This window comes from Lonchura striata, chromosome 5 (genome assembly GCF_046129695.1).
Source record: "Lonchura striata isolate bLonStr1 chromosome 5, bLonStr1.mat, whole genome shotgun sequence".
In the NCBI taxonomy this organism is placed as follows: Eukaryota; Metazoa; Chordata; class Aves; order Passeriformes; family Estrildidae; genus Lonchura; species Lonchura striata.
This window is the reverse complement of record NC_134607.1, coordinates 61,401,365-61,427,646: the sequence shown is the minus strand read 5'-3', so window position 1 is coordinate 61,427,646 and position 26,282 is coordinate 61,401,365. Positions and strand designations below refer to the sequence as shown.

General features: G+C 35.4%; 1 protein-coding gene across 1 annotated transcript in view; it reads right to left on the bottom strand.

Annotated features, from left to right (window-relative positions):
* Positions 1-236: 236 nt before the first annotated feature.
* Positions 237-26,282, bottom strand: part of PHTF2 (putative homeodomain transcription factor 2) — a 63,465-nt gene continuing 37,419 nt past the window's right edge. Inside the window, exons 6-18 of the mRNA XM_077783649.1 lie at positions 25,714-25,879; positions 24,885-25,049; positions 20,165-20,366; positions 18,939-19,097; positions 15,950-16,168; positions 13,886-14,014; positions 12,431-12,703; positions 11,156-11,287; positions 10,148-10,234; positions 8,937-9,092; positions 5,827-5,922; positions 3,384-3,509; positions 237-2,628 (exon numbers count right to left, since the gene is read on the bottom strand). Coding sequence (XP_077639775.1) covers positions 2,608-2,628; positions 3,384-3,509; positions 5,827-5,922; positions 8,937-9,092; positions 10,148-10,234; positions 11,156-11,287; positions 12,431-12,703; positions 13,886-14,014; positions 15,950-16,168; positions 18,939-19,097; positions 20,165-20,366; positions 24,885-25,049; positions 25,714-25,879 — 1,931 coding nt within the window. The 3' untranslated portion in view covers positions 237-2,607. The remainder of the gene's footprint in view (positions 2,629-3,383; positions 3,510-5,826; positions 5,923-8,936; positions 9,093-10,147; positions 10,235-11,155; positions 11,288-12,430; positions 12,704-13,885; positions 14,015-15,949; positions 16,169-18,938; positions 19,098-20,164; positions 20,367-24,884; positions 25,050-25,713; positions 25,880-26,282) is intronic.

Genomic DNA, 26,282 nt, shown 5'->3' with positions numbered 1-26,282 from the left:
GAAGCTACTAAATTTGGTAGCTACCCAAAGGGTTTTAAATGTCCCAATTCTAGAAGAAACACAGAAAACTAATAAAATAATTAAAGCATCTTTCTGCATTTCACCTGTACTTTTAACTTGGCTGGTTCTACATGATATTCTATATAATTTCCATTCTGTGTGCAGGTTTCTTTCCCAAATATGATTTAATTTAAATAGAATATATGGATTAAAATCAAAACAGTCAGACACAGAAATATGCTGAATGTTTTTAAAAGACATAGCACACTGCATTTTTTCTTAACCATCAGCCATAGAAAGCTTTATTCCAAGCCTGATCACACTTTCAGTTACAAAACACATGGCAAAAAGTAACAGTTAACGCGCAAGATCTGCCATATTTCTACTTGCCTCTATGCTTATACTGGACTTTCCACATTGAGGGATGGAGAATAAACTTCTCTAATTCTTAACATAATGAATATACCTAAGGGTAGCAAATAAAGGTTTTTATTATTTTTAATTTCATTTCACAAATGCTTTACTTTCCCCAAGCCGCCATTTGTTAGTGCAACAAACCGCACAGTGCTAGTTGCTGAGGTATACATGGTTAAACTGATTTCACCTTCAACCCAAATTGCTGTGTTTTCTCTTACCCTTTTTTTTTAACTAATGAAAGCCATATAGTCACCATTCCACATTTGTAAAAATAATTCCACTCTAGACTAAAGAATGGTTTTCTTCTTGGTGTTAATAATGACAGGCTGTAAAAAGCAACAGCCTTATCTTTTATCGCCCATAGAACTCCTGCTGTTGGTTTTTTTTTTTATATTTTAAAGATATTTTGTGCAAAATTAAGTTCCGTGTAGGTCTGTACCATAATTTGGAAAAAACTGTGTATAAAATGTACTTAATTTTTAAAAACAATCCCAACGTCAAACAACAGAGAAAGGAGAAACAGATCAGAGGCAGCTAAAGTTTTCACATGAGAAACTAAATATAGTATGTTCTTAAAGCTCCAGTAATACATTCTTCAAAAAACCAGAATGCACTTTGGTCATTATTAAACATTAGTACAGAGGCAAATAAAATACAAAATGCTTGTTTGTGTTGCTTTTATATATAAAAATACTTTTATACCACATAAGTTTAAGACTCAATACTGCCAATCTTGCAAGATTCTGAAGATTAGCAAACATAGGGCAATATCCAGACTCTTCTCAACAATTACTTGTAATTTTTCAGTATGAAGACAGTATTTTAGAAACATAAAATATAAGAATACTTGTGCCTGGTGGTATTAATACTCCCAAAATAGGATTTCCTTTGTAGAAGGAAAGTTTGTTACTAGTTATTCAATTTCACAGGGATGGACATATTATTTTTGTCACACTGAAGAACCATGAGTCAATATGACTGGTCCTTGTGGGAGGCAGAGGGAGAGGTGTTAGAAACCCCAGCAGAAAGCACATGGGAATGACACCTGCTGGGGAGGAATGGGAGTTATTTCAAGACACAAACCTGCCAAATACCAGGCTTTGCAGCTCTGCTGTTCACCAGAGCAACTTGTTCTTTGTGTTTAATAATTGTGTTCTTAAACTTCAATGTGGTATGAATGGCATATACTATAGTGTACAAGAGGAGAGCATCTATCTTTTGTTCAGTCAGTCAAAGCAGTCCTTTCACCAGTAAATAATTTGCTTGTTTAAATATTCAACTTCAACATATAATACATACTGCTCCATAGTTCACCATAATATATCCCAATTAATATACATTTATATGTATAAAGTTTCTCATTAAAAGTAACAATAAAAAGTGCACATGCACAGTCAGAGCTGCGGAGAACAGCCCAGTATTTCAAATAAATACAATATTTAATTTTTATCAAAATATCATACAGCATGGTAACCATTTACAATTATTGCTCTAATAAGTGTGTTATCAAAGAACACTTGTTGACTTCTTATATAATACCTTTTTAATATCCCAGGATATTTAAACTGCAGCCTATATGAGTTTAGATCCTGGAATAACTCAAATTATTAGAAATTCCCACTTGTTTCTAATAGTAATATAAAACATTTTTTCTACCTGTCATACTGTACTGTCAGTATTTTATTTTTTGAGTGTGTCTCACTTTTCTGTTGCAACCAAGCATCTATTGACATTGTCCTCATAAATGACTGGTGCAAATGAAATATTCTAAGCAATTTTACCACACTATCAAAAATCAAATTACTTCCACATAGTGTTACTGGTAACTAAAAATGTTCAGCATTGGCTTAGCTTTAACAACAGATAGAGCAATTTAGTGTGATTGTATTTCAGGATTTTAAACTCTCAGACACACAGTTTTTGACCCTTCCTAAATCTGACCCTTTCCAGAACAAAGCAAGTAATTTGAAAATAAAACATAAATGTCAACTAAAACAAACATAAACCAGTGAGAAGATGAAATAAATACAAAGATTGCACAAGACAGATGTAAACACTTCCGTTTTCCAAATTACTTCCTTAAAGAGGTTGTAGCTTCTGAAATAAAGATTCAGTGGCTGCTGTGAGGCAGTTCTGTCCATCAATGACCTTTTCTGTAACACTGTGTTATTTCATCTTCTTTCTATACTGTCAAGATTTGATTTTCCAGAGCTAAAAAAATGAGAGCAGCACATCAACTTATTTCTCAAATTATTTCTGTTTACCAGAACTGCAATACAACCATGTTTTTTTTCTTATTGCATTTGCTACATAGTCTAATGACACACAAAATACATTTTACATGCATTTATTTCTAACAAGAAAAAGATAGCAGATGTAGGCAAACTTAATGGCCAATAAAGGGCTTTGTGACAACTACAAGCTTGTATCTCATAACCTGAATCTTGAAATAGTTTCCAGAGTTTTCAGTTCAGGGTGGGCCTGAGAGAAGGATCTAAGGGGACAGTCCTACAGCAATGACAAACCAACACTACAGGACTGATCACAGCAATACCTTTCCTACTGCAGTACTTCACTGCAGGGCAAGACAAGGACAGCCTGCTCTGTCTGCCCCCCTTACAGAGCTACAGAGTCAACAGTGAGGAATTAAAGAGAGAAATCAAATCTGAGATATGAAGAAAAGTTTAAGAAGGTCTTGTATTTATGTGTAGAAATGTCTCCATATTTACATCCAAGAATTCTTGTAATTAAGTGTCCTAAATGAAATTACAAAGCCACAAAATGAAAAAAAAAAAGTTTTAAGGGCTGCTCCAAAAAATACACCAATGTTCTTCTGATATAGATTTAATTTAATAATTTAGTAACAGTTTTCAAATAAATCTTCTAGTTAGCCTGGTTAAGAATTAACTATGCTTCAATATGTGTTCCATCTATGGTGAAAAAAAGGATGCTTCTCAAGTATTTACCTTTAGATTAAATCCAAGCAAGTCACTGATGACCCCAGAAACAGCTGACAGGATGACAACTTGGGTGATGTTATAAAGCAGTGGATTCATTGTAAGCCCATATAACCTAAAGGGACTGTCCAGTTCCTAATAAGGCAAAACAAGAGCTTCATTAAAAAACAAAAACTACACAAAGGGGGTTTTGTTCACATATATATTGAGCAATATTAAATACTTTAGGAAGTCTTCCAAGTCCCAGTGGAGCAAAACATTCTCCTATTATTCTGCATATCAAACACAATGTGCAGGAAAATGTCCATTGCAGTAACTGACTGTTTACTGCTGTTGTCTAAATAACCCTTAAAAATATTGGAGGCTACCCATGTACAATACCTACCAATCTGCTCGTGAAGCCAAGAAAATAAAGAGCAAGGTGCCATCATCTCCAAATTCCTTACAATTTTTCAGAAATAATCTTCAGTGTTAAAAGAACTGACAGTCAGTAGAACCACAAAAAATAAGAATAGAAATATTTTTCATAACAGAAAACTACCTCACAACTATTAAAATTAACAAAAATATCTTTCCTATTGCAATTTCCTTCCTTTTCCATTAATTTTGAAACTAACAACTCATCAATATAGCCAGAAAAGGACGATAAAGGAAAAAAAAAGTCCTAACAATCATTGGACTGTGAAGACTTTACTTTTTTTTTAATTGAAAGGAACAAAACATAAGCCCAAATTAATCTGTATCAGAACTTGAACAAAGAAGCTATTTCACTGATTTTCAATTACTGGTGTGTGAATATAGTCACCCAAACTTTTCTGGCATAGAAATATGTCAAATAAAGTAACGAAAAAGGAGTTTATTTTAAAATATAAGAGTAGATTACATAAAGTCTACCAACTATCACTGCTTTGGTAATTTATATTTTCTAGCTTTAATCTTCATCCATCTCTTGCATTGCACCCTGGGCCTTGAAAAAGGCCTTATAAATCCTTTCTTAAAAATGAAGAATTTCAAAGGTATGATTCTTTTTTCAGAAAGGTGAAATAAGAATGAACAACCTTTTCATTGTAATGTTGTATAAAACTCTGCTGCAAATACAAAAGATACAAAAGACATGATTCTGAGAAGGACAGCAGAGAAATTCAGTAAGGAAAAAGGTTTTAGATTCTAGATTCATCTTACCAATTTTGTGAGTAAGAAAACAGTAATATTCAAACTTTATAAAAGTTTAAAGACCAAAACTACCAAAAATTATATTTTAAAAACCCTAAGCTCATTTAGCTACTGGACATGAATTATGTAATTGCACTAATCCTAATCACTAATTACCAAGAATTTATTTAAAGCTCACAGTAGGTGGCTTGGAGATCTCACTTTTGGTATCTTCTCACAGTAACTAAAAAATGGCCTGGGTCTGGGATTTCTGCCACAAAAGCTAAGTACTCCATTGGAAAAGGCTGTGACTTTTGGCAAGAGGAAAACATGAAAGCTTTTTTTGAAACACTGAGAAGATAATGAAAAAAATGGAAGCAATTTAGTCCAAGATGGGATCAGCATCCAACCTACCCACATTCTCACAGCACACAAACACTTTAGCTCATCATGAGCTCATGACAGCTTATCCTTAAGCTGTTGGGCTTTGTCTGTTCTTGTCCAATCTCTCCTTGAATCCAGATAACCCTTCTGTATCCACAGTATCCTCTGATCATCTGATGGACTGAGAAGATTTCCTTTCCTCTGCTCCACAACCAGGTCCTGAAAGCCTTGCAGTCCCTTCCTCTTACACCAGTCACTGATTTAGTCAGGTTCTCCTTACTGATCCAGCACAGTTCTCAAGCAGGTGCTTTGTTAGCTCTGTGTCCTTGCTGACTCCATCAGTTCTCTCAGGGAAAGTGCTGTATATCTTTTTAGAGGAGGGGACCAACACACACCTTGCTCGAGGTGTGCTGGTGAGAGGAATTACTCATTGAACTAGAAGAAATACTCTGATCTCAGCTACTGACTGGCTAAACAGAGTTTTAACTGCATTTTATGGGCTGCTCCCTGCCACATGGCACAGGCTAAGGGATCCAAATTCAACCCAAACCTGTGGATGAGTGAGGCCAAAAAGTCTTAAATCACCACTGTATTGACACTCAAAACAGACAATAAAATTTCATCATTTGTTTCCCAAGCATTCATCATCCTGACCACCCTGAAGTACCTTCTCTCACACTGCTAATATACAGCAGAAGAATTAAGACTTCCTGGATGTAATAATAATTTACAATCCACAATGACAGGAACGTAACAGACTGCACTGTATGAACAAGCAGCATCCCTGTGAAGAGGTATGGGACAAATTTAAACCAAAGTACACCCTACTGCCTGCAGAAGTCACACAAGTGACTCTTTAACCAATCTATTCTACTACCTCTTCTTTATAATAAGGGAATTCCATTTTAATCCTTACCTTCAGTAACTTAGTAGCAAGTTTTAAAACATTGTTCACTAGTGTCAGTTCCTCCTTCTTATTAGGCTTTTTCTCCATTTTCAAGTACAAGTTTATCTGAATTAAAACAAAAGCACAAGTATCACCACCTACTCAGAATTTCAAGGAATTAATTTTGAACTACAATATATTTCAAATATGTGATTTCTCAGCAGCCATATGACAAAACTGCAGTGAATTTCTGCAAGCAAGCAAACTTTGTTTCCTTTTTAATATTCAAGAACAAGTACTGGCTCAGCACCACAGGAAAATGCAATACTAATTTATGATATAACAAATTACATTTGACATTATTATTACACCAACTTTAAAGTTTAGCCTGATCTATAAATTAGGCACAAAAAACTAACATAGGTTGGATTTACATAATTTCTTTTTTCCTCATTCAAGGGTTGCCTGAGGTTTGACAATTCATCCCCAGGAGGTCTTCATAGTAGTGGGCAGACCTCACAAGACTTAACACCCTCAAAAGTTATTGAACAGGATGAAATGCAAAACCATAACTCTGCTAAAGTGTTATTTCTTTTAAAAGATTCTAGTGTAATTTAGTACTTCATGAGCACCTTGAGAGTAGAAAAATCAATCTTTCCAGTGCCTTGAAATATTTGAAAAATTATTAAATTCTTCATTGCTGTAGGAGAACAGTATTGAACATTTCAATACTTCTGTGATGTAGATGTTTTTAGGTCATTATTTCTGAGAAAGTTAGAGAGTTCAAACTGGCTCTCTTTTGTCCTTTTAGCAATTTTGAAACAACAGCTTTCATTCTCAAACAACCTATCTTTGATATCCCAGATCAAACAAAGGCTAGGGTTTTTTTCTTTTCTATTGCATAACAGAAGCAAATCAAAGCTAAAGTGTCTTGAAAAGCCACTAACTTTTTATTTTAGGGTGACAACCTTCAAAATAAAAAGTGAACACTTTAGCAATGTGCTAAAGTAATCCTTCAGATGACACTTACCTGACTATAGAAAGGAAGTGATGCTATATGATATATTTCACCACCTCATTGTATGGTGGTTATTCAAATAAGGGCCATTCAAAACAAGTAATTGATTATCAAATCTCCCTTAAAACATCACTGTAAGTTTTTTACACAGGTTAAAAACCAAAACCTATGCCTAATATATTCCATGCCATATTAAGCTCCTGAACTATTATTACTGCATTGTACATTACAATTATGCTTTCAAAGCCAAAGAGATTCCAATCTTTAAAGATAAAACTATTGATTTCAACAATGCAAGACTTATAAGCAGGACTAAACAAAAAATAAGGGCTCTAATTAGCAACTCTGAAAACCAGAAGAAGGTCCTGAAAAATTACAAACAAACAAAATAAAATAAAAAAAAATCCCTTTTAGTTTTCCATTGTGACTCCTAATCATGAAATTCATAGGTGTCTGGAAATTCAAAGTGTCTGGAACTTTGCTGGCAGAAATAGAATTTTCAATTTCATCTTATCTGTGGAGCATTTAAATTGCATCTGGGAGTGGAGACTCATTTATCTTTTTTTTGTTATTGTACTTTCCTGTTTGTTTTCAGCTTTGTTGTTTTCTCAGAAAGCCTAATAACTGTAGTGTGCCATTTTCCAGGACACTGGATCAGATGTGCTTTTTTAGATAGAGTGTCAGTCAATATTTCAAAGGACTTGACCTTCCTTGAAAAGCCAAAATGTTAGATTTCCATGAGTCTGTCTCAAGAACACCAATTATGCTGTAGCACCCAGCTCAAGCAAATGAAACTAGTCTAAAGTGAGTCCTACTCAGGGTAAAGTGTATCTTTTTAGTTTTCTGAGAAACAATTGTGAATTCTATTTTGGTTTTCATTTCATAAAGCTCTTGGGCATTTTTGAGGGAAAAAACTTTTAACAGGATAAGCTGCATTCAATGCAAAGGTAAGTGTCTGATAACATAATACTTCTTTAAGTTCTGAAGACATACAGAAAGTGTTTCTTTCAATATCCATGCTAGATTAAAATGTTCAAACATTTACTCTCAAGAAGAGCATGGTATAGAAACCTATGAAAGCAAAATAAAGGCTTGATAATCTCTCTTCCCTTGCTCTTTACATTTTTTTCCAATCCTTATCCCACCACTTCCCTCCATTTTCATTTCCAGAAACAGCAAACAAACTTCGCTGGGACATTCAGCTCTGAGGATCAACAGAACAATGGAAAACTCTCCAGGCTCATGAAGTCAGAATTTTCAGACTGGTGCAAAATATTTCACTCAGGACAAGGCAGAGGGCCAGTCAGGCTTCTGAGTGTCCAACCTTATCTTTAGTAAAGGCAGAATGAGTCATTTATATCACCTGTCACAAGCTTCACATCCTGACTTTGGGACACACAGTGTGGAAGATTTGATACTCCTACTTTAACACATTTTCTGTAGGAAACCTGGGAAGGTTTCTGGAACTGCCTATTTACCTTGCCCTGAAAGGGTTGTTTTGTACCAATGTGAAACTTCAGAAGAAAGAAATTTCTTTCTAACCTAACACTAACTGAACATGCTTAGCTTGGAAAACTATCAGCAGTGTCAGGCAGAGCAGAGAGGGAAGCTTGAAGTACAAACACCAACCAGAACATTCTTGAGAAGAAACACACATAGACCCAAAGACAAACCTGAAGAATGACAAGCCTGAAAAAGAAATTTCCAAGGAGTCCAGAAGAGGCTGTGTGTAATCCCTGCAATGTAGTAGTCCTAAACTATTGGACTGGAAACACAAACTCACTTCATAGATGGTTAAGCTTGTCTTCAGATCTTTTACTCACCCATCCAACACTGAGATACCAAGGTTTTTTTTCCTATTTAAAAACTATTCTTTTATGTTTGTGTTCTGTTAGATGTTAAATTGTATCAAAGGAGATAGTACCTCTAAGCTCACTTAAACAGAAGTTGGGATAAAGTCAAACATTTATCTCAGAAACTGAACTTTGGCACTGCAAAGTTGGTTCACTTCCCCATAATTAACTCTCTAATCCAAACTATTTTAATAAATCTACATGGTCTGAGACCTATTGGATTAATGAGTTGTTTAGATATAAAAATATAGGTCTATACAAATTCTCACCTGCTCAGTAAGTAATATTGAGGTATTGCTGTACTTTTTACTTGTTTCAGATCCAAGAGTAACAAATCTTAAGAGAAAAACAGTTAGAGAAATGCACCAAATTACGAGTTCCCAGTTGTAGTGACAATCACGGAAAATCTCGTGCATGTGAAGTAGCTGAAAAAAAAAGAGGAAAGAAATCAAAATTTAATTTGAAATAATTACATTATGATACAATAAAATAGTTACATATCTCCACTTCAAGAAACATATCCCAGTAATGAATATATGGAAGGTTTTTAGGCCTATAAAATTTAACTCATAATTTTAAACCAACACTGTATCAGAGCTATGAGGTCTGAGAAAAGGTAAATAAAAAAAATACACTCTAAGAGAATCTTTAACTCCTGTTCAGACTTGCAAAGGCACTATGTGGGATGAAAAAAAAAAATACCCTCACATGTACTAAGTTTTATGTAAATTACATTCTTAATAAAATACTTATATCTAGCTAGCAGGCAAACACAATAGAGGTAATTAGAAATTGTAAAGAAAACACAACCAGAAGCCATTCAGAAGATCCTCTATATTTTGAAACAGAAGTTTAAAGACAAATCTTAAGCAACAGAAATCTTCTTTAAACATAGATTTGCTTACTAAAAGACTTTCCACTAGAGGGCAGGCAAATATAGCCAACAATCCTGTTTTTCACAAAAGCATCAACCAAGGTCAGTATCAACTGTCTTTGCAGAAGTGTATTTTGATGCAAAATGGAGAAAAACAAAAGTTCCAAAATCCACAGTGAAAAAATGAAGGAGGGCACAGATTTAAAATATAACAGTGATATCACAGAATATCCTGAGCTAGCAGGGATACACAAGGATAACCGATCAAGCCAACTCCTCCTCGTCCTGCACAGGACACTCCCAAGAATCACATTGTCCCAGGTGCAGAATTCACCACTTGCCCTCATTAGACTCCATACCATTGATGATTACCTAGCCTTCTAATTTGTTGCAACAGAATTTCTTCTGCTATTACAGAAAAATATTCTAAAGTAGATGAAATGATGATACAAAATGGAATTCTATTCCAAAAAGCTCTTAACAGCTATTACTGGTTTTTCACTGGGATCTTTTAACTTACTAGACATCACCATGCAGAAGGCACTCAAAACTGTTTTCAAAACTATTTAAGTCATGGCTGTTTCTCTACAAATAAAGTTTCCTCACCTGTGCACAACAGATAAACACAACTGAGATAGTCAGGAGGAAGGCAGATGAAACTATCACATCCACTGAGCGCTGAGGACCTCGACGCTGAAAATACAGGATATGCAAATGTGAGTGAAAGCCCACCCAGTCAGCACAAATAGTTAGAATCACACTGCTCTTCACTGGTTATTTCTCAGTTGAGTCAGTTCCCTACACACAGTGGTCTCTGATCCCTTTTTGTTAGTCACATTATTATACAAACGTTTTCGGTGGCACAGGAAAAGGTGGAATATACAAATGTGGTTCCAAGGAAAGCAGGGAAGACATTCCACCAAGGTGCTACCATATGCAGAAATTTAGAACATCCCAACTACAATCTATTATCAAAGTGATGTTATCCTCCTTTCATCCCACCAGCACCACACTAAATTTTTTTGCTTATAGTTCCTGCTTTCCACCCTCTTCAGCCTCCACACCATAATTCCTTTATGTTTTCACTAGTCTTTTTCTGCTTGTAAAAACTAATAGGAGATTTCAGGAATCAGTGTATCTTACAGGTAATACTTGGGCAAAATTTATAGCTTCACCTGGCATCCATACACTCACAGCACAAATACACAAGAACTGTCTTGCTTTATAAATTCCTTGTGTTAATGACACCAACTAATGAGACTCTTAAGTGTCAGTATTAGACTACATGTGGTCATTTTTTACTCAACATACTCACACAACTTTTCAGCTGGCACTGCTAAGTCAAGACTCCAACTCTGAACGCACTCAAACTTTAAAACAAGGTGAAAACCACACATCAACTTTCTCAAAATCTGTCTGTCTGAAGGCACTGCTGGCCCAGTCACAAAAACAAAGCATATATGGGACAAATGCACCAATAGTAAGTGTACAGGAGGAAATAATCTACACCAAACTTCCATCAGCAGCATAGGAGATATTTTATGTAAGAACATAAGATGTTTAGAATTTTTTTGTGTTAAAATCTTATTAAAGGAAAAATATACATTATTTTACCTTTAGATAGGACCTGAGAGAAAGCCACATTTTTATATTCTGCACTTTCTTCAAGCGAAAGTGAGGTACCTCCGATTTTCTTGCCCTTCTGGCAGATGTTAGATGACCAAAAAGTTTAGCAAAAAGCAGCCTCTGAAGAGAAGAAAAAAAATTACTTCAGCTGTTAAATGATTTTCAGAGGTACTAAAAACACAAGAGAAAAGGCTCCACTAAATATAAATGTGAAGTACAACATAAAGTTAAACATACCAGTGTAAATTAAAATATGTTAATATAAACCAGAAGTGCAGCATATTATTAAAGAGAAGAAATACACAAAAACATTTTTAAAGTCTCCACATTCTAATGATTAACAAAATTTAGCTACACTTTTGAGTTCCTTTCTGCATATTTTAGACAACAGATCTGCTATGTTCTTAAAATCCTGGAAAAAATAAACCTAACCTGCCAATCACTTGCATTAGAGAGCACTTACACCACAGATGTTCCTTTCAATAGAAATCATTATTAGAAGCAGGTTAATTCTATTCTACTGTATTATATCACATTTTTTGACTATAATTTGAGAACAGAAAGTATAAAAATGTTTCTTTTGCAGCTAGTAAGGTTGCTCTCTGAAATTTCAATTGCAATAACAAGCAATGGAGTAGTACAGCAGAGAGCAGCTGTCACCATCTCCAGCTACAGAACTGATCTAACAACAAAGCACACTGGGCCTTGGCCAGGATGGACAGAAGCATTGTCAATGTCCCATCCCTGGAAGTGTCCAAGACAAGGTTGGATGGGGCTCTGAGCAGCTGCTCTAACGGAAGCTGTCCCTGCCCATGGCAGAGGGGTTGGAACTGATGATCTTTAAGGTCCCTTCCAACCCAAACTATTTTATGATTCTATTAATCAAATTGAAGGTTTTCAACAAAACACACTGGAAGTTCATAGTGTTCTTTTCCTGAAACCACTTCTCCTTGTGAAAAGCCGAAACAAACTGGGAAATAACTAAGCATTGGGTTAACACACTGAGCCAGTTTTCCCCCAGAAATTCTCTTCAAGAAAATAAAAACACCACCAAAAAAAAAAAACCTTTTAGCTTCAGAGACTTCAGTCCACTGGAACTGAGTCATCTCCTGAACTGCAAGCCCCACTGAAGTGCTTGTCATCACCGATCTATGACTCATAGCATGCTGATGAAAACAAGTTTAAAATAGGCACAAAGTCAAAAAATGCAAACATTAAACCTTGGTTTGCTTTAGATGAAGCCTCTTGGTCTGCTGTTCATACCTGTTTATATGTTCTCTCTGCTACACAGAGCAGAAAAAAGAAAATCCACACTAGAGACACCCGGACCACAAAACTTATAATAACCATTGAGAGCACCAGAACATCTCCATCGGATCCAAATGCAGTCATGCAAAGCTCAGTGGCAGAATGTGCAGCTAGCTGTTCTAAATCTTTAGCTTGGAAAAGTCGAAAGGCAAAGGGCATTAAACCCAAGATTAAAGATATGACATTTCCAAAAATCTGATAGCCAATTCCTGGTATATAGCTGTTCACCTAAAAACAACAACAAAAAAACAAGGTATGTATTTAATTTTGGAATTATTTTGTCATTAATTCAATAAAAAAAATATTAATGTTTTTATTTTATCACAAAGAACAATTTATTATCTGGTAAATTGCATGAAAACTTCCACCAATCATTATCCAGTTTTATTATTTAAAAACCAGGAAATCCTCAAAGAGCCCTTAATGTACAAGAACCAAATAATTTAAAAACCCATCAATAAAACACTGCAGTTAAACTCCAGTGCATATTCCTGCATTAAAAATTCACTGAATGCTGAATTAGCCAAGTGGGCCAATCAGACTGGGCTTCAACCCTGTATGCTGCTCCTGTATGTTTCTGTTTGGTCTGGGTTGTATCCTTTATAGTGGAATCAAAGTGTCTATAGTGCAGACAGGACTGGAGGTCTGTTGTGCTGGCTGTGGCTTTGCTGAGTTTCTTTCTGCTGTCTTGCATCCAAACCTGTAAAGTCCCTAAGTCAGGCAGAGATCAGAACTAGGTTTGTGTATAAGTTGCTTTTTAACAAGTGGGAGAGAGGGAGTATCAACTTGCCAGAACTAGTGAGAGTTTTCTTCAGCTATGCTTGGATTTTATGAGCAACTCTACAAAATACCCATGTTGTCTATTCTGAAAAAGATCACATCAATTAAATGCATTTCCAACTTTTTCCTGAAGAGGAGTACTAGGAAAAAGGAGGGAGGACTAGTAAGAACATCCCACTCACCCCCTTAAAGGTTTGCTTCGTAAAGGGAAACGCTTTCTTTTCTAATCCTAACTTTAGCATCCAGATCATATCTGTACATTCCTAACCAAATATATTATTTGTTCATTGAAATCAAGGAGATAAACTTGATTATTCACAACATGTACAAATAAACTGTGGTTGGCTACGTTAGCAAGCACCTAACAAAGCAAACACCTTTTATTGTCCTAACACTGAAGATCTCCTAGGCTCTTTAATCTAGCAGTAACAAGTAAATCAGAGTGATGTAAGCCATAGACCAATAATGTGAATAACAGATACTTAAACAATAACATGAACAATAAAACAAATTTAAAAACCCACAACCAACCACCAAAAAAAAAAAAACCACCAAAAAACCCATAAACCAAGCCTGGTAGTGCTTACACTTCTAAATACAATATTTGCATAAATTAAGACAAATACTCACTCTGTTCATTATCATACCACTGATTTCAAGCACAGACATATCTGCTTTCTTGCAGTCATTACCCTCCCATACAATTGCACTTATTTTTTCTAGTCCTGGATTCAAACTGTGGATCCAAGGCAAATGACTCTGGGAAAGGCAAAGAATATCTTCCATCAGAAATAAGAATCTATTTTCATGTCAATATGCCTTTGTCAGCAATATACTAATAAACCCCCTCCCAAAAACACCCCAAAAATGAAACAAAAAAGCAACAACAAAAAAAAACACACAAAAAAACCAAAAACCCCAAACAAACAAAAAAAACTACCCCAAAACACTTTAGAGTGACACAAATATTCCTATACAGCATTTATTTCTACAATATATTAACCTCATTCCTCAAAATCTTCCCCTTTTTTCAAAGAAATAGCTGTGACAACAGAAGTCTCTCCTTCTCTATACTACATTTTCTAATAGGGATGAGTTAATGGGATTTAGGATTTATTGGCTTCTTTTTCAGTCAAACATATCAAAGAAGAGAGAAATGTGAAAACAAAGTTCTACTTGTAAGTAATTTTTAAATCTGACACATTTAATGAAGTTATTTTATTTATTTACCCCTAACATTCTGAAAAACACTCTTCTCAGGTTAAGCCTAAGGGAAGCAGTTTTTTTTTCATTTTCTCTTAATGGCTTCAAAATCCTTCTTATGTATAAAGACCCCCCTGTGCACACTGTATCTGCCCAGACTCAGAGAGCAGTAGGTGTCTAATCAATACAGGCAGCTCCTAGAGCCAAGCAACCCCAGGTTAATCTTCTGAATGCACTTAGGGCTCAGGGACCTTTCTTTCAAACCACAGAGCCAAATGAGCACTAAGGGATATAGAAAAAATGTTGAGGTGACAAGTACTGCTGTGGCCATTTCTTGGTTTTCCTCAGTCCTGTTTCCCTCCTCTCCCATTCAGGAGATTAAAACAGCTTTCAGCTTTAGCCACCTGGCATGATGTGCATCACACTGCTGGAAGTGCTGGTGCTGGCAGGGACAAGGGCATGCTATTATTTCTAGGTATTACTTATCATTGATTGCAAGGAAAGCTCTCTTTTTATTTTATTGCTTGCTTTGTAAGTATTGATCTGAAATATTTCTAATCTGCTGAGTACTCAGTTATCTCCCTTATTTCCACTGGGTGAAGAAGAAATTATTTATAATATTAAAAGAATGTAAATATTGCAGGTTTTTCTTAGCCACAGTTTTCCGAGCTCTCCCTCTAGAGGGAGTATCAACACCAGGAGCTGAAACTCAAAAATTTACAATCTACAATAAAATAGAAAAATTTTCAACTGGTCAAATCAATATAAATCCTTTAGTCAATATATAGACTGTAATTCAACTCATTACAAGGTTTAGTGTTTTATGGAATGCAAGCAGGAAGAACTAAAAATAAAAAAAGAAAACACTGCATGAAATAATCAAAATTGTTATTATAAGCTTTAAGGTAAAAAAAAAAATAAAATAGAATTTAGACCTACATAATACAGCCATGATATCATATATATATATACACATATACATATAGCATATGTTATCCTTCTGTTTGCTTTTCTTATATATACATTTCCAAACAAGCAAACAGAAAGGTGTCTGGTAAGTGCTTATGAGAAGTAATTCCACTAGATAAAAACAAAAATGGGGGAAAACACACCAAAACCAAAACAATATAAAATTACACAAAACAAATAAACACAAAAAAGAACAAAACCCAAATCAGAAAAATAAACAACCAAACAGAACCACCTATCACAGAGGAAACTTAAATCAATCAGTACTTGCCCTAAATTAGTATTAAGATTCAAACACTATTCTATAGGCTATTTTGATATATTGCCATACCATCTTCTTTTGAAAAATTAATAACTGAGTAGCAGAAATCAAGTTTTACTTGTTTAAAGTCTATCAAATCACTTTGGCTTTGTTACTTCCATCTAATATAGGTCTTTCTCCCAGGCTTTCTGTGATGTACGATAGATAGGTAACACTGACCTTGTGTGTAGTGTAAAAAACCAGAATTGGTGGGTACCAACCTGATGAAATGGGTCATCTCTGAATTCTTTCTTCACACAAGGGTTCACTTGAGGGCTTTCCACGTCTGTCTCGCTGGTACAGGACGAGTGGCACTCAGCACAGTGTAAGAGGTCCTCCCACAGCACATCTTCTGTTTCTGACTCTGGCCTCGCACTCTCCGAGTCCTGTCTGGAGCTTGAGCACCGGGAACTGCAGCTGGTACCTGATTTAGGTGTATCCTGAAAGCCAAACATCCACTGGCATTAATGCTGCTGTTTCATTCTATATCATTTCCTGTCAGAGATGTTTTAAAGTTCAGATCAGTGCATCTGTGTTCATCTGGATTTTTAGGTTCTAATCCATTATCCTTGTCATCAGAAAGGTTTTTATATTTATTGCAAATGTGTCTAAGAGGTTGCACATTTCAAGATACTGTACCAAAATGACCTCTGCTTTTTAGGGTGGGGGTCACAATAAGGAAGAACCTAATCATACTCATTATTAAAAGGAAATAACTACTTCACAGACTTTTAGAGCTCACTAGTTTAGAATTTAACAGCAATTATCAAGCCACAGACTCCAGCTATATCTCCAACTTCTGAGGAACTGACCCTCAAAGTCCCCTAAAGTCACATTGTTACTACTAACACACCTTCTCAAAGACAGAGCAAGCTTGTTTGAAGACAGTGATGCATCAAATATAGAAAGGGGGGGAAAAAAAGCAAGGGTACATATAGCTGATGCCAGGTTTATGTGTAATCTGCACTGTTAGACCTAAGCATTTAATTATTTTAAACAAACTGCACTTGACAAACAAGTATGCCTTTGTAAACTCAAGTTTTACCAAGCTCTTAGATAAAGAAAGAAAAATCCTAAATTTGGGATATTGAAATCTCCCAAGGCATACACATCAAACAACCTATGTTGTCTTCAGAACAATAATGTAGAGTCTGAATTATTTTATACAATAAACAGAATCCATTTCCAGCAAGACAGGGGTGTGGTATTAAAGCAGTATCAGTCTACTCACTGCCATCCTCTGGCAATTTCCATTCCCTCTTAATACCAAGTTTATTTCTACTAATTCCTCTTGAGAACACACAATATTTTACACTGAAAGAAAATTAAGCACTGTTCAGCAGACATACTAACTTAGTCCACAGTCCATTAGTACCTGAAGAAATGTTCTTCATGCTTTCTGAAAACTATGCTTAATGTATTTTACACAAACCATTTTCTAAAGAAATGTTTAGAAAAAAATTGGTCTGAACTCTTTCTGCACCTCTTACAAAGAGAGGGATAACATCAATGCAGAAAGAGTCGGAAGTATTTTTTTAAGCAAAAAAGAAGATATTTATAGAAGGCAGTCACTACTGGGTACCACCGAGGCTCAAAGTTAATGAAGTAAGAACATGAAAAATAGTTTGCTCAAATAACAATTAAGTAGACACATAAACCTGAAGATAAAAGAAAATGCAGGACAAAATTTGAGAGTATATCCACTGATTTCACTAATTTTTTTTTTTGTAATACAAAGAAAGCTTTCACTGATTTGAAAACTATTGTTTCCATTTCTTTGTAATGGTGTGGGGGAGGCGAGTTGGGAGCAGAAAGAAAAGCTTCCTCTTTCGTTGCATCAGTTGATCAGTGAATGGGGAATAAGTGTAAAACAGTACTGCCACAGCTAAACAGGGATTACATTTTGTCTCTAGTTTCTGAAGGTATCTACAAAGCTTTCCCTAGCTTTGAAGCACTCTACGCTAGAGGAAAATATATCTAAGATGAAAAACAAAAGAAATCAACTGTAATGGTGCCTTTCTGCTTCCTCCTGTGAAGCACTACGCCTGCACAAGCACACAGTGAAGGGACATCTGTGACATGAAACAAACAGTGCTATTATCTCAAACCACACATGCAAAAGGCATTAAAAGCTGAGATCAATTAACATTCTGGATCTTTCTAGCCAAAGTCTGTGAGAAATGTGTTAAAGATTAGCTTATTTAATAATGGTTTTTTTATCCAAAGCATCAACTTCAAGACTTTGCAGTTGTGATCAGAGTAAGCAGTACCTGAACCTTTCCAATACACATTTCCTATATCAGGTAGAGAGTTTACTTATGACCTATCAAGCCCATCTGTCAGTGGACTTTTGTCAGTGCTGATTTTACTCTTTGCTTTCTTTGTTCAGCCTTAGAGAAAAAAAAGCAATACAGCCTTTAAAAAGTGTTACACATCTGTTAAGATCCATATATTAGCAAAACAGCATAATTTTTAAAAAATAATGAATAAATAAACAAAACCACAATAAGATATCCCATTCTCTTTCAATGTCTGAATTAAGAATTCTGCTCACAAGGAATCTGTGAAATCCCCTATTATAAGCTATTAATGTCATCATGTCTCTTAAAATTTTAGTATTTTTTCTACATTGAAAATTTTGTTAAAATTTCACTACAAGATTTAATATAATTGTTTAAATGAATACGAGGAAATGAAAACTCAGAGTCAATCCGACTTTTCCACAAGAAAGCAAGTGAATCCAAAATACTAAATGGAGAGAAACAGGAGCAGTACCATACTGAAAATCTGCATATTCTCAATTACTACTGTTTCTGTAACAAAGCAAATTTCCAGAGGAGATAACTGGTGTCATGGGACAGCAACGGTATACCATAACCTGATGCAAGATCTACCAAACATATTTTAGTCTACTTATAGCCAATTGAAAAATAGCTCGAAAAAAACTAGATTACAATCTTTTAATTTCAAAACACTGTCATTAAACAAAAGCAAAGAAAAAAAATTCTGTTCCTCACTAGCATGACTTCCAATTTACAAACTCCTAAAAACCAATATGGAAAAAAAAAAAAAAACATTTGTGGAAATGTCATCGTTGAACTCCAGCCAGCAACCAAGTACATGCAAGCTGCTTGCTCAATATACCTTACTCAATAAGAAGTCAAGTTGTTTTAAGAATTTACAGGCAAGAAGCAATAGAAATGAACATACCTCCAGAGGGTAGTGTTTCTTATAATGGTGAGATTTCCTGTTTCGAAGTGTACAGTCGCTAGACGTGCGTTCTACATTGCGGCGTGAAGAATAGCCAGTTTCAGGCCCTTCCTCACTAGAAACTTCATCTGATAAATTTGTCACAGTCCTGTGAGTATCCTAGTGCAAGAAAAACAGTATTAGTAAGACACAGAGTCTTATTCTCAACTAGTGAAATTAAATTTCTTTCTACAGCTTTGGTATCTATGCTCAGTTAAACCAGATATTATTGCATTTTCAAGACTCAGAATTGGCAGAACAAGAATTTTGGAATAGAAATTGTAACATCAAAAATATTTTTTCAAAGGAGGGCCTAGTTCACATTAGCCTCAAGAAAGATTATGATGCTCTTATTTTAAAAGTGATTTTTCATAAACTGAACATGCCAAGATGGGCTTAGAGAAAATGTATCCAAATCTGAAAAGAGAACAAACCTAAACAAAAAATCCAAACTAACTAACCAATCAAAAGTAACAGTATAACACTGAATTATCAATGTATTCAGTGCAAAGTTAACATTTACCACCTCTTACAAGGATGAAGCACTTAGAGGATTTATGTTGAATACTGAGGTCACTAATGTGTGTTACTTTGTATACAGGATATCCAGGAGACAATAAGACCCAGACAAAAAGTTCTGATTTCTTCCATGATCACTTCCTGTGATTCTGTAAAGATTTTATTATTTCATCTCATTCTTACTCCTCACCATAGAGTCCTGCCTATTTCACTTGGAGGAAAATCCTGATTTCCTCATCTTTCACATAATCAATTAAAAAAAAAAAAAAGGAAAAGGAAGACAATTCACAGGCAAATAAATGTTCAGAATGACCTTAAAATTACATGTTGTCAGTAACCCAAAATCTGGTTCATTTTATCACAGAGACAGACCATAGATACCCAGACTCTCAGAGAAGGTATAGAATGCTTAACTGGTCAGGAAATACCCAGAGATAAAAGACAGCACACAAACTTGTCCATTGAAATAAGGAATACCAAAGAATGTTTAAACACCACTAAGGTTCCTCCTACAAAAAGGAAAGGCCAGGAACATGATGAAGTAAGACAACATACTGTAATTTTTGGCTCCAGGACCCTAAGCCTAATTTAATTTTTAAAATATTTTTAAGGATAAAGTAGATAAAAATGCATCAAAGGCATCATAAAAAGCAACAAAACACACTTACTTTGTGGTGACTGTGGTTGCTCAAGGCATCCCTCACTGTGGAAGGGCTCCACCCTGTCTCTTCTGGCCTAATCACTTCACACCGCCGTTCATGGCCCTGCACACATTCTTCACTGCCTTTACCTGGCTTTTTCCCATCGAGGGACACGTAGCCATTATCAGTTTCAGTGGATTTATCTATTGAGGTTTTTGCTTTCTTAGATCTATATTTAAAACAAATACATATATTAAATTAATTATTCTCTTAATTATTTCGCAGTCTAAATCCTGCTTATTCCTATCAAGCATGTTTTAGCTTTAGTAAGATGTCCACCCACTAACAGTATTAACATTTGATTTTGATGCCATATTTGTAATTATTTCATCTTCTAAATAATACCCATTATCCTCCAATAAAACTATTATAAAATAGACTGCAGCATGTGAAAGACATATATATCACTAGCTACTGAAAGAAGATAAAAGGAAATCTGTTTTTTTAAAAATAAAACTTCACAGCAGCTTCGGTAATTGAAGAACTACAAGCCTCAACAGTGAAAGAAAAATCCTCTATTCAATCTTAACAAATAGGAGAGGTATGCCAGAAGTTGCTTTAATAATTATTAATTCAAAGCAAGCATGCAATTTCCTGAAGCTGCAAACAAGCATGCTGTTCAGTACTCTGTACACTAATATTTGGTGCTGCTTTGAATATACTCTGCTTACTGACAACCCTACTAAAGAGAAGGGGATCTACTCTTTTCTTCATTATCCAGTAACACCCAGGCAAAACTTTTAGTATCTCTTTCAAAAATACCAATTAAGCTCTTTTTTAAAGGACAAAACCTCAAGGATTTTAAAGAACAAATCTCTCACTCAGTAGTCTCCCATAACATCCTCTAGAATCAAGGCCCTTTCCTAGACAATAATTGCATCAGCAAGACTACCTCATCCAAGAAGAAGGCTCTCTCAAAGCAAACATTTGGATGATTATACTCCCAAACTAGAAAGTGCAGTGGATGAAGGAATGAAGAGGAAGAGGAACTTGCTACCTTACTGACAGGGACTTTTAGTCATCTCTTAAACTTGTCTATTGTCAAAGTAAATTAAATTTTAGTTTTTAAGTTCTCAGAATGCTTGGTGGAAAAAGGGTGGGAGAGAAAAAAAAGAGGAAACTGTTATAAATAATGCTTCTGAAATTTTTGATTTTTATTACAAATAGAGCACTGGGCATAGGTCAGGGAACTATCAAGAATCTGTTGATTGATCTGGTGCTCCTGTGAGGGAATATGCACTGCCTTTCTCTTTAAGGACTGAGGTATTCTCTGAGGGCTTGGATTACACAGCAGAAGATTAAATTCCTCTTTAATATGTACATCAAACAAATTGGGAGAATTTGGAGAGTTGCCTCACATTCCTTCCAAGATAAGGTATCCCACACATAAAGGGGAGTCCTGAAAACAAAAAGCTAGGGACAGCTGGATAAAATATAAAAAAAAAAAATCCAAAAAGGACCAATCCAGCTCACAAAATAAAGGGACGCAGAAAAAATGGAATAAAGGAATGCAGACAAAATGATCAAGAGAAGAGACAATGTTACTAAAGTGTTTAATCCTCCTTTCCCATCTTTAACTTAATTTTGTCACCCTAACCAGGAAAAAGGTTAACATTGATATTCCTTTTAAAGCAAAGGGACTGCCTTTCAGTGGCAACTCATTGCAAAATAATAAGGTCAGTTGTGAGTACTGAGGAAGTAGCATTAAAATTAAATTATCTGCAATAAGGAGGAATCCAGATATGCTAATCTGTAATTCAAGAAATATTCCTCCAACACTTCTTGAAAATTTATTTCAGACAGTGCAGAAGTAAATGCAATTATCATCACACACACACATCCAGTCAGAAACACCTCCTCCACAAGCTACTAAACTGTACAAGCAGATTAATTTGAAGGCAGCTCTTCCAAATTTGATTTGAGACGTTTATATACATCTTATACAAAATTTTAAAGCTAGAAGAAGTAGCCTCAAACAATTGAATAGGAACAGATAAGAGAAAGAAGGAACACAACCATGTATGCACAACCTTTTCAGATAGGATTTCACTGCTCAAGCAATGTTTGAGTGCTAAAATCGCAAGAACGAAGTTACTGGTCTGGTATCAGCTAAGGCTCATTCTAAATATCAGGGAGCTTGACTGAAATCTTTATTTGCTTCTAACAGAGAAACCAAAGTTATTTTTTATTTTGTAAGACTCCCTAAATTTAAGTGTAGGTCTCAAGCCAGAAAAGCATACATTTGGGCTTAAAGTTAGGCTTTTGTGCACATATTTAAAAGAAAAACGGAACAAAAAACTCCACAGTAACAAACACAAATAATATATCCCTAGCTGACAAAAATGTACGGTTTTCTAGAATTACTATATATACATACATTCTTAATCAACTGTATTTTCTAAATTGCCCCTATTCTGGATTAAAGCTTAGAATTATAATTTTTAAGTCAGAGTGAGTTCTGCCAATGGAAGGGATATTTATTTAATACACAGTTCCAGTTTACCAATGATCTGAGCACAGGCAAATGGTGTAGGCACACAGAGTCCTGCCCTAACACAGAGAATGTAACTTCTGAGGTTAATTTGAAAGCATGTATTTATGACCTATACTTAAAATTCTTCAAAACAGTATGTCAAAGATTTGTGTAAGTGAAAAATTGCTGAAAATAAGTACTAATCAGACATTCTATATAAGACATTCTAATGTGCTTATCTAAAGAGCTTCCAAGTATGTCTTAAGAAATAGGACAAGTGTAGCTGTGAGGCCTCCTTGTACTGAGTTTTCATATAATTTTCTTTAAGTAATATCACCAAGTAGTCAATGTACTCCACACTGTACTCTTGCTTCCTCATTCCCAGGCCCACTCCCATTGTGCTGACAAAACTGTTTGTATTATTATGAAAAAAATTACATGAAGAAACTGGACTGCATGTTCCCCTGGGAAAAAAAAAAAAAAAAAAAAAAAGGGTGTTTTTCATCTGAACAAGTTTGTATGGCTCTAGACATAAAAGCAACTGTGCCTCTGCAACTGAAGGGGTTAACAAAGGACTAAGGCCTGTTTACAGCCCTCTCAGTCACTCCCTGTTCTTTTTCCTTTGAAGATACTGTATATATTAAGTAGTCATCATGGAGGCTTAACATCTATATATATACACACACTACCTCTCATTAAATGGTTTAAACAAGTCTTTAGGATAAGTTCCACATAGCCCTTCTCAACTGAAAATACTCTGAACAAAACAGCAGGAAAGGCAAGAAAAAAAAAAAAATTCCAACACTCTTCTTGCTGCAGAACAGTATTGTCAATGTAAAAAGTTTATAAGATTACACTTGAAGCATACCAGAGACTAATGCCCACAGACCCAAAGAACAGCCCTGGTGCCTATCACTGTGACCTACAGTTTATCAGAGAGAGCTTAACCCATACAGGAGAAAGTCAAATGAACTCTCCTCTTACAACATTTTCAAAACTTGTCCAAGTTTTAAGTAGATACTCCAGAAGGGAACATAAATTTTACCAGTGGTTAAGAGCACAGATCACAGGTATGACAGACATGTTAGTGTTGCTGTATCTACAATGCAGCATGCACACAAAACATCAATGTAATAATTTGCATTATCCCTTTTCTCAATTTCATACTATTTACTGAGTATATTTTCACTTATTGATAAATGTTGATACATAGAACTCAAAATGCTGCATGCATAGCATGTCTTGCACTTACAGCTATAGAATGGGTTTTTGAAAAACTTTTTTTAATAGCCTGATCAGTGTTTGAATCCTGAACAAAAACTGTGTCATTTGATGACAGTGACAGAGTTGAATAAGCTTTCTCTTGGAGTAACAAGGAGGTAATGTAATAAAGTAAAATTAAACAGTTGAACTTTTTTCATTGGATTAAAACTGAGAAACTAAGTTGTTTTGTTTTTTTTTTCCTGATAGCCTACATGGTCAACAAAATATAATTAACTAAAAGTTAATTCTGTACTCTGCTCTCATGAGATCCCACCTGGAGAACCATGATAAGCTCTGGGGCCCCCAGTATGAGAAGGACATTGCACTGTGGGAACAAGTCCAAAGGAGGGACAAGATGATCAGAGGGCTGGAGCACCTCTCCTGTGAAGACAGCTGACAGAACTGGGGCTGTTCAGCCTGGCAAAGAGGCTCCAGGGAGAACCTTTGTGCACCTTCCAGAGCTGGAGAGGGGCTTTTTACAAGAGCATGTAGTGACAGGACAAGGGGCACTGGTTTAGAATGGAAAAAAAGATAGGTTTAGTTTTCAGAATTAGAAAGAAATTATTAAGTGAGGGGCTGATGAGTGCAGAACAGGCTGCCCAGAGAAACTGCAGCTGGCCCATCCCTGGAGAGTTCAAGGCCACGCTGGATGGGGCTTTGCACAATGTGGTCTAGTGGAAGTTGCCCCCCGCCTATGCCAAGAGGGGAGAACTAAATGATGTTTCAGTCCTTTCCAACCTAAATTATACTATGACAATTCAACATTTTTTCAAAATTATTGCATCAGCATTTGCAAAAGTCAAGAAACAAAACATTAGTCCATTTTCACTTAGGTGAGTTTGCTATTAGCAAAAACTAGATCAACAGAAGTTTAATCATTACATCAATATTTACTTATTAGAAAAGGGATAGTGCATCTCTAACACATAATAGCCTTGAATAAATACAAACCCTGATAAAAAGAAAGCAGCATGCCAGATATCTCTGAAGACAGCGCCAATACAGCAAGAGGTGCTTGTACCGTAGCTCTGCACTGTTCCCTCTTGTGTGTTATCTGTGGTACTAGAGCCATCTCCTTCCCTATGTACTTCCAAATGTGCTGCTTTCCTTAATTTCCTTTGTCAGAAGAGATTAAAATGGGAAGGTAGTTTTGTGAGTGCAATCTGCTAGTTCTATAACGTGTTCAGCAGTTTAAGCATGCAAAAACAAGCAAGATTTCAAAGTATTTTGCTAAAGCTTTGTCATATCAATTTCATAAACTCCATTTAATTTAAAAAAATTATACATTAATTACTATATACTTAAACACAAAACATATTTCATCATCAGAAGCTTAGACCTACAAAAGTGTTTCCCATTTTAATGGGACAATTCACTGTAGCAAATCACAAGTCAGTGGAGTGCTTGGAAGACTTAAATTCTATATTTCCAAGATCATCTCTTTTCACATATACTTTCCACAGATTATTAGACAGATTTATAAAACCACGTTTGAAGTAATATAAACTCTGTCACTCCACCACTATGCAGATAACTGTTTTGAGACAAAATGTCAGATTTAATGCATTAAAATTCAAATAAAACTATGCCTAAGTTAGTTAATGCATAAAAGTTAAAGAGCATCAGTTAAGCACCATTTTTAAGTTCCAAATAAAAACACAGAACCAATTTCTCATCTCTAGCAACACACACACTGTAAACCCCTATATTTTTTTTCATGCACATTCTCTACAGTAGTTTAACAATCATAAATTATAAAGTACTTTAACACAGACTATACCTTCTTCTTTTACCCCCTGTGCTGGGAGGTGGCTTAGGAGTTCGTGTTGAAACAATCTGACAGTGCACAGTCCCAAGCAGCAACATGAGCCATATTGGCCCAATGACTTCAGTCAGAGGTATATTATGTGGGCTCTGGGCTGTATAGAATAGCACTACAGCAGCAACTGGAAAAGAAGGGAAATGAAGTTGATGTTTAATGTCTGAAATGGCCAACTCATATGGCTTCTGTCAAAAACAAACCAGTCAGATGCAGACCTTTACCTGTGTTTTAAGCCAACTCATGTAATTATGAGAGAACAAAATTATTATTTTGCTGAAAAACAGCAGCAATTAGGGTCTAAACAGTTGACTATTGTCTTAGCACCCATCTTTTCTTTCATACTTGTGATATTACAGGCATTGCCCAAAAAAAGGTGGCTGAATAAAATAAGCAGGGGAAAAACATTTGGAAAGCTGTATCTGTCATGGAACAACTTCAACTATGGTGAAACATCAGTAGGAGACAAAACCAAAAAGTAAATATCATCCTTAAAGCAACTCAAATAATTTTAATTCTGTATCATGTGT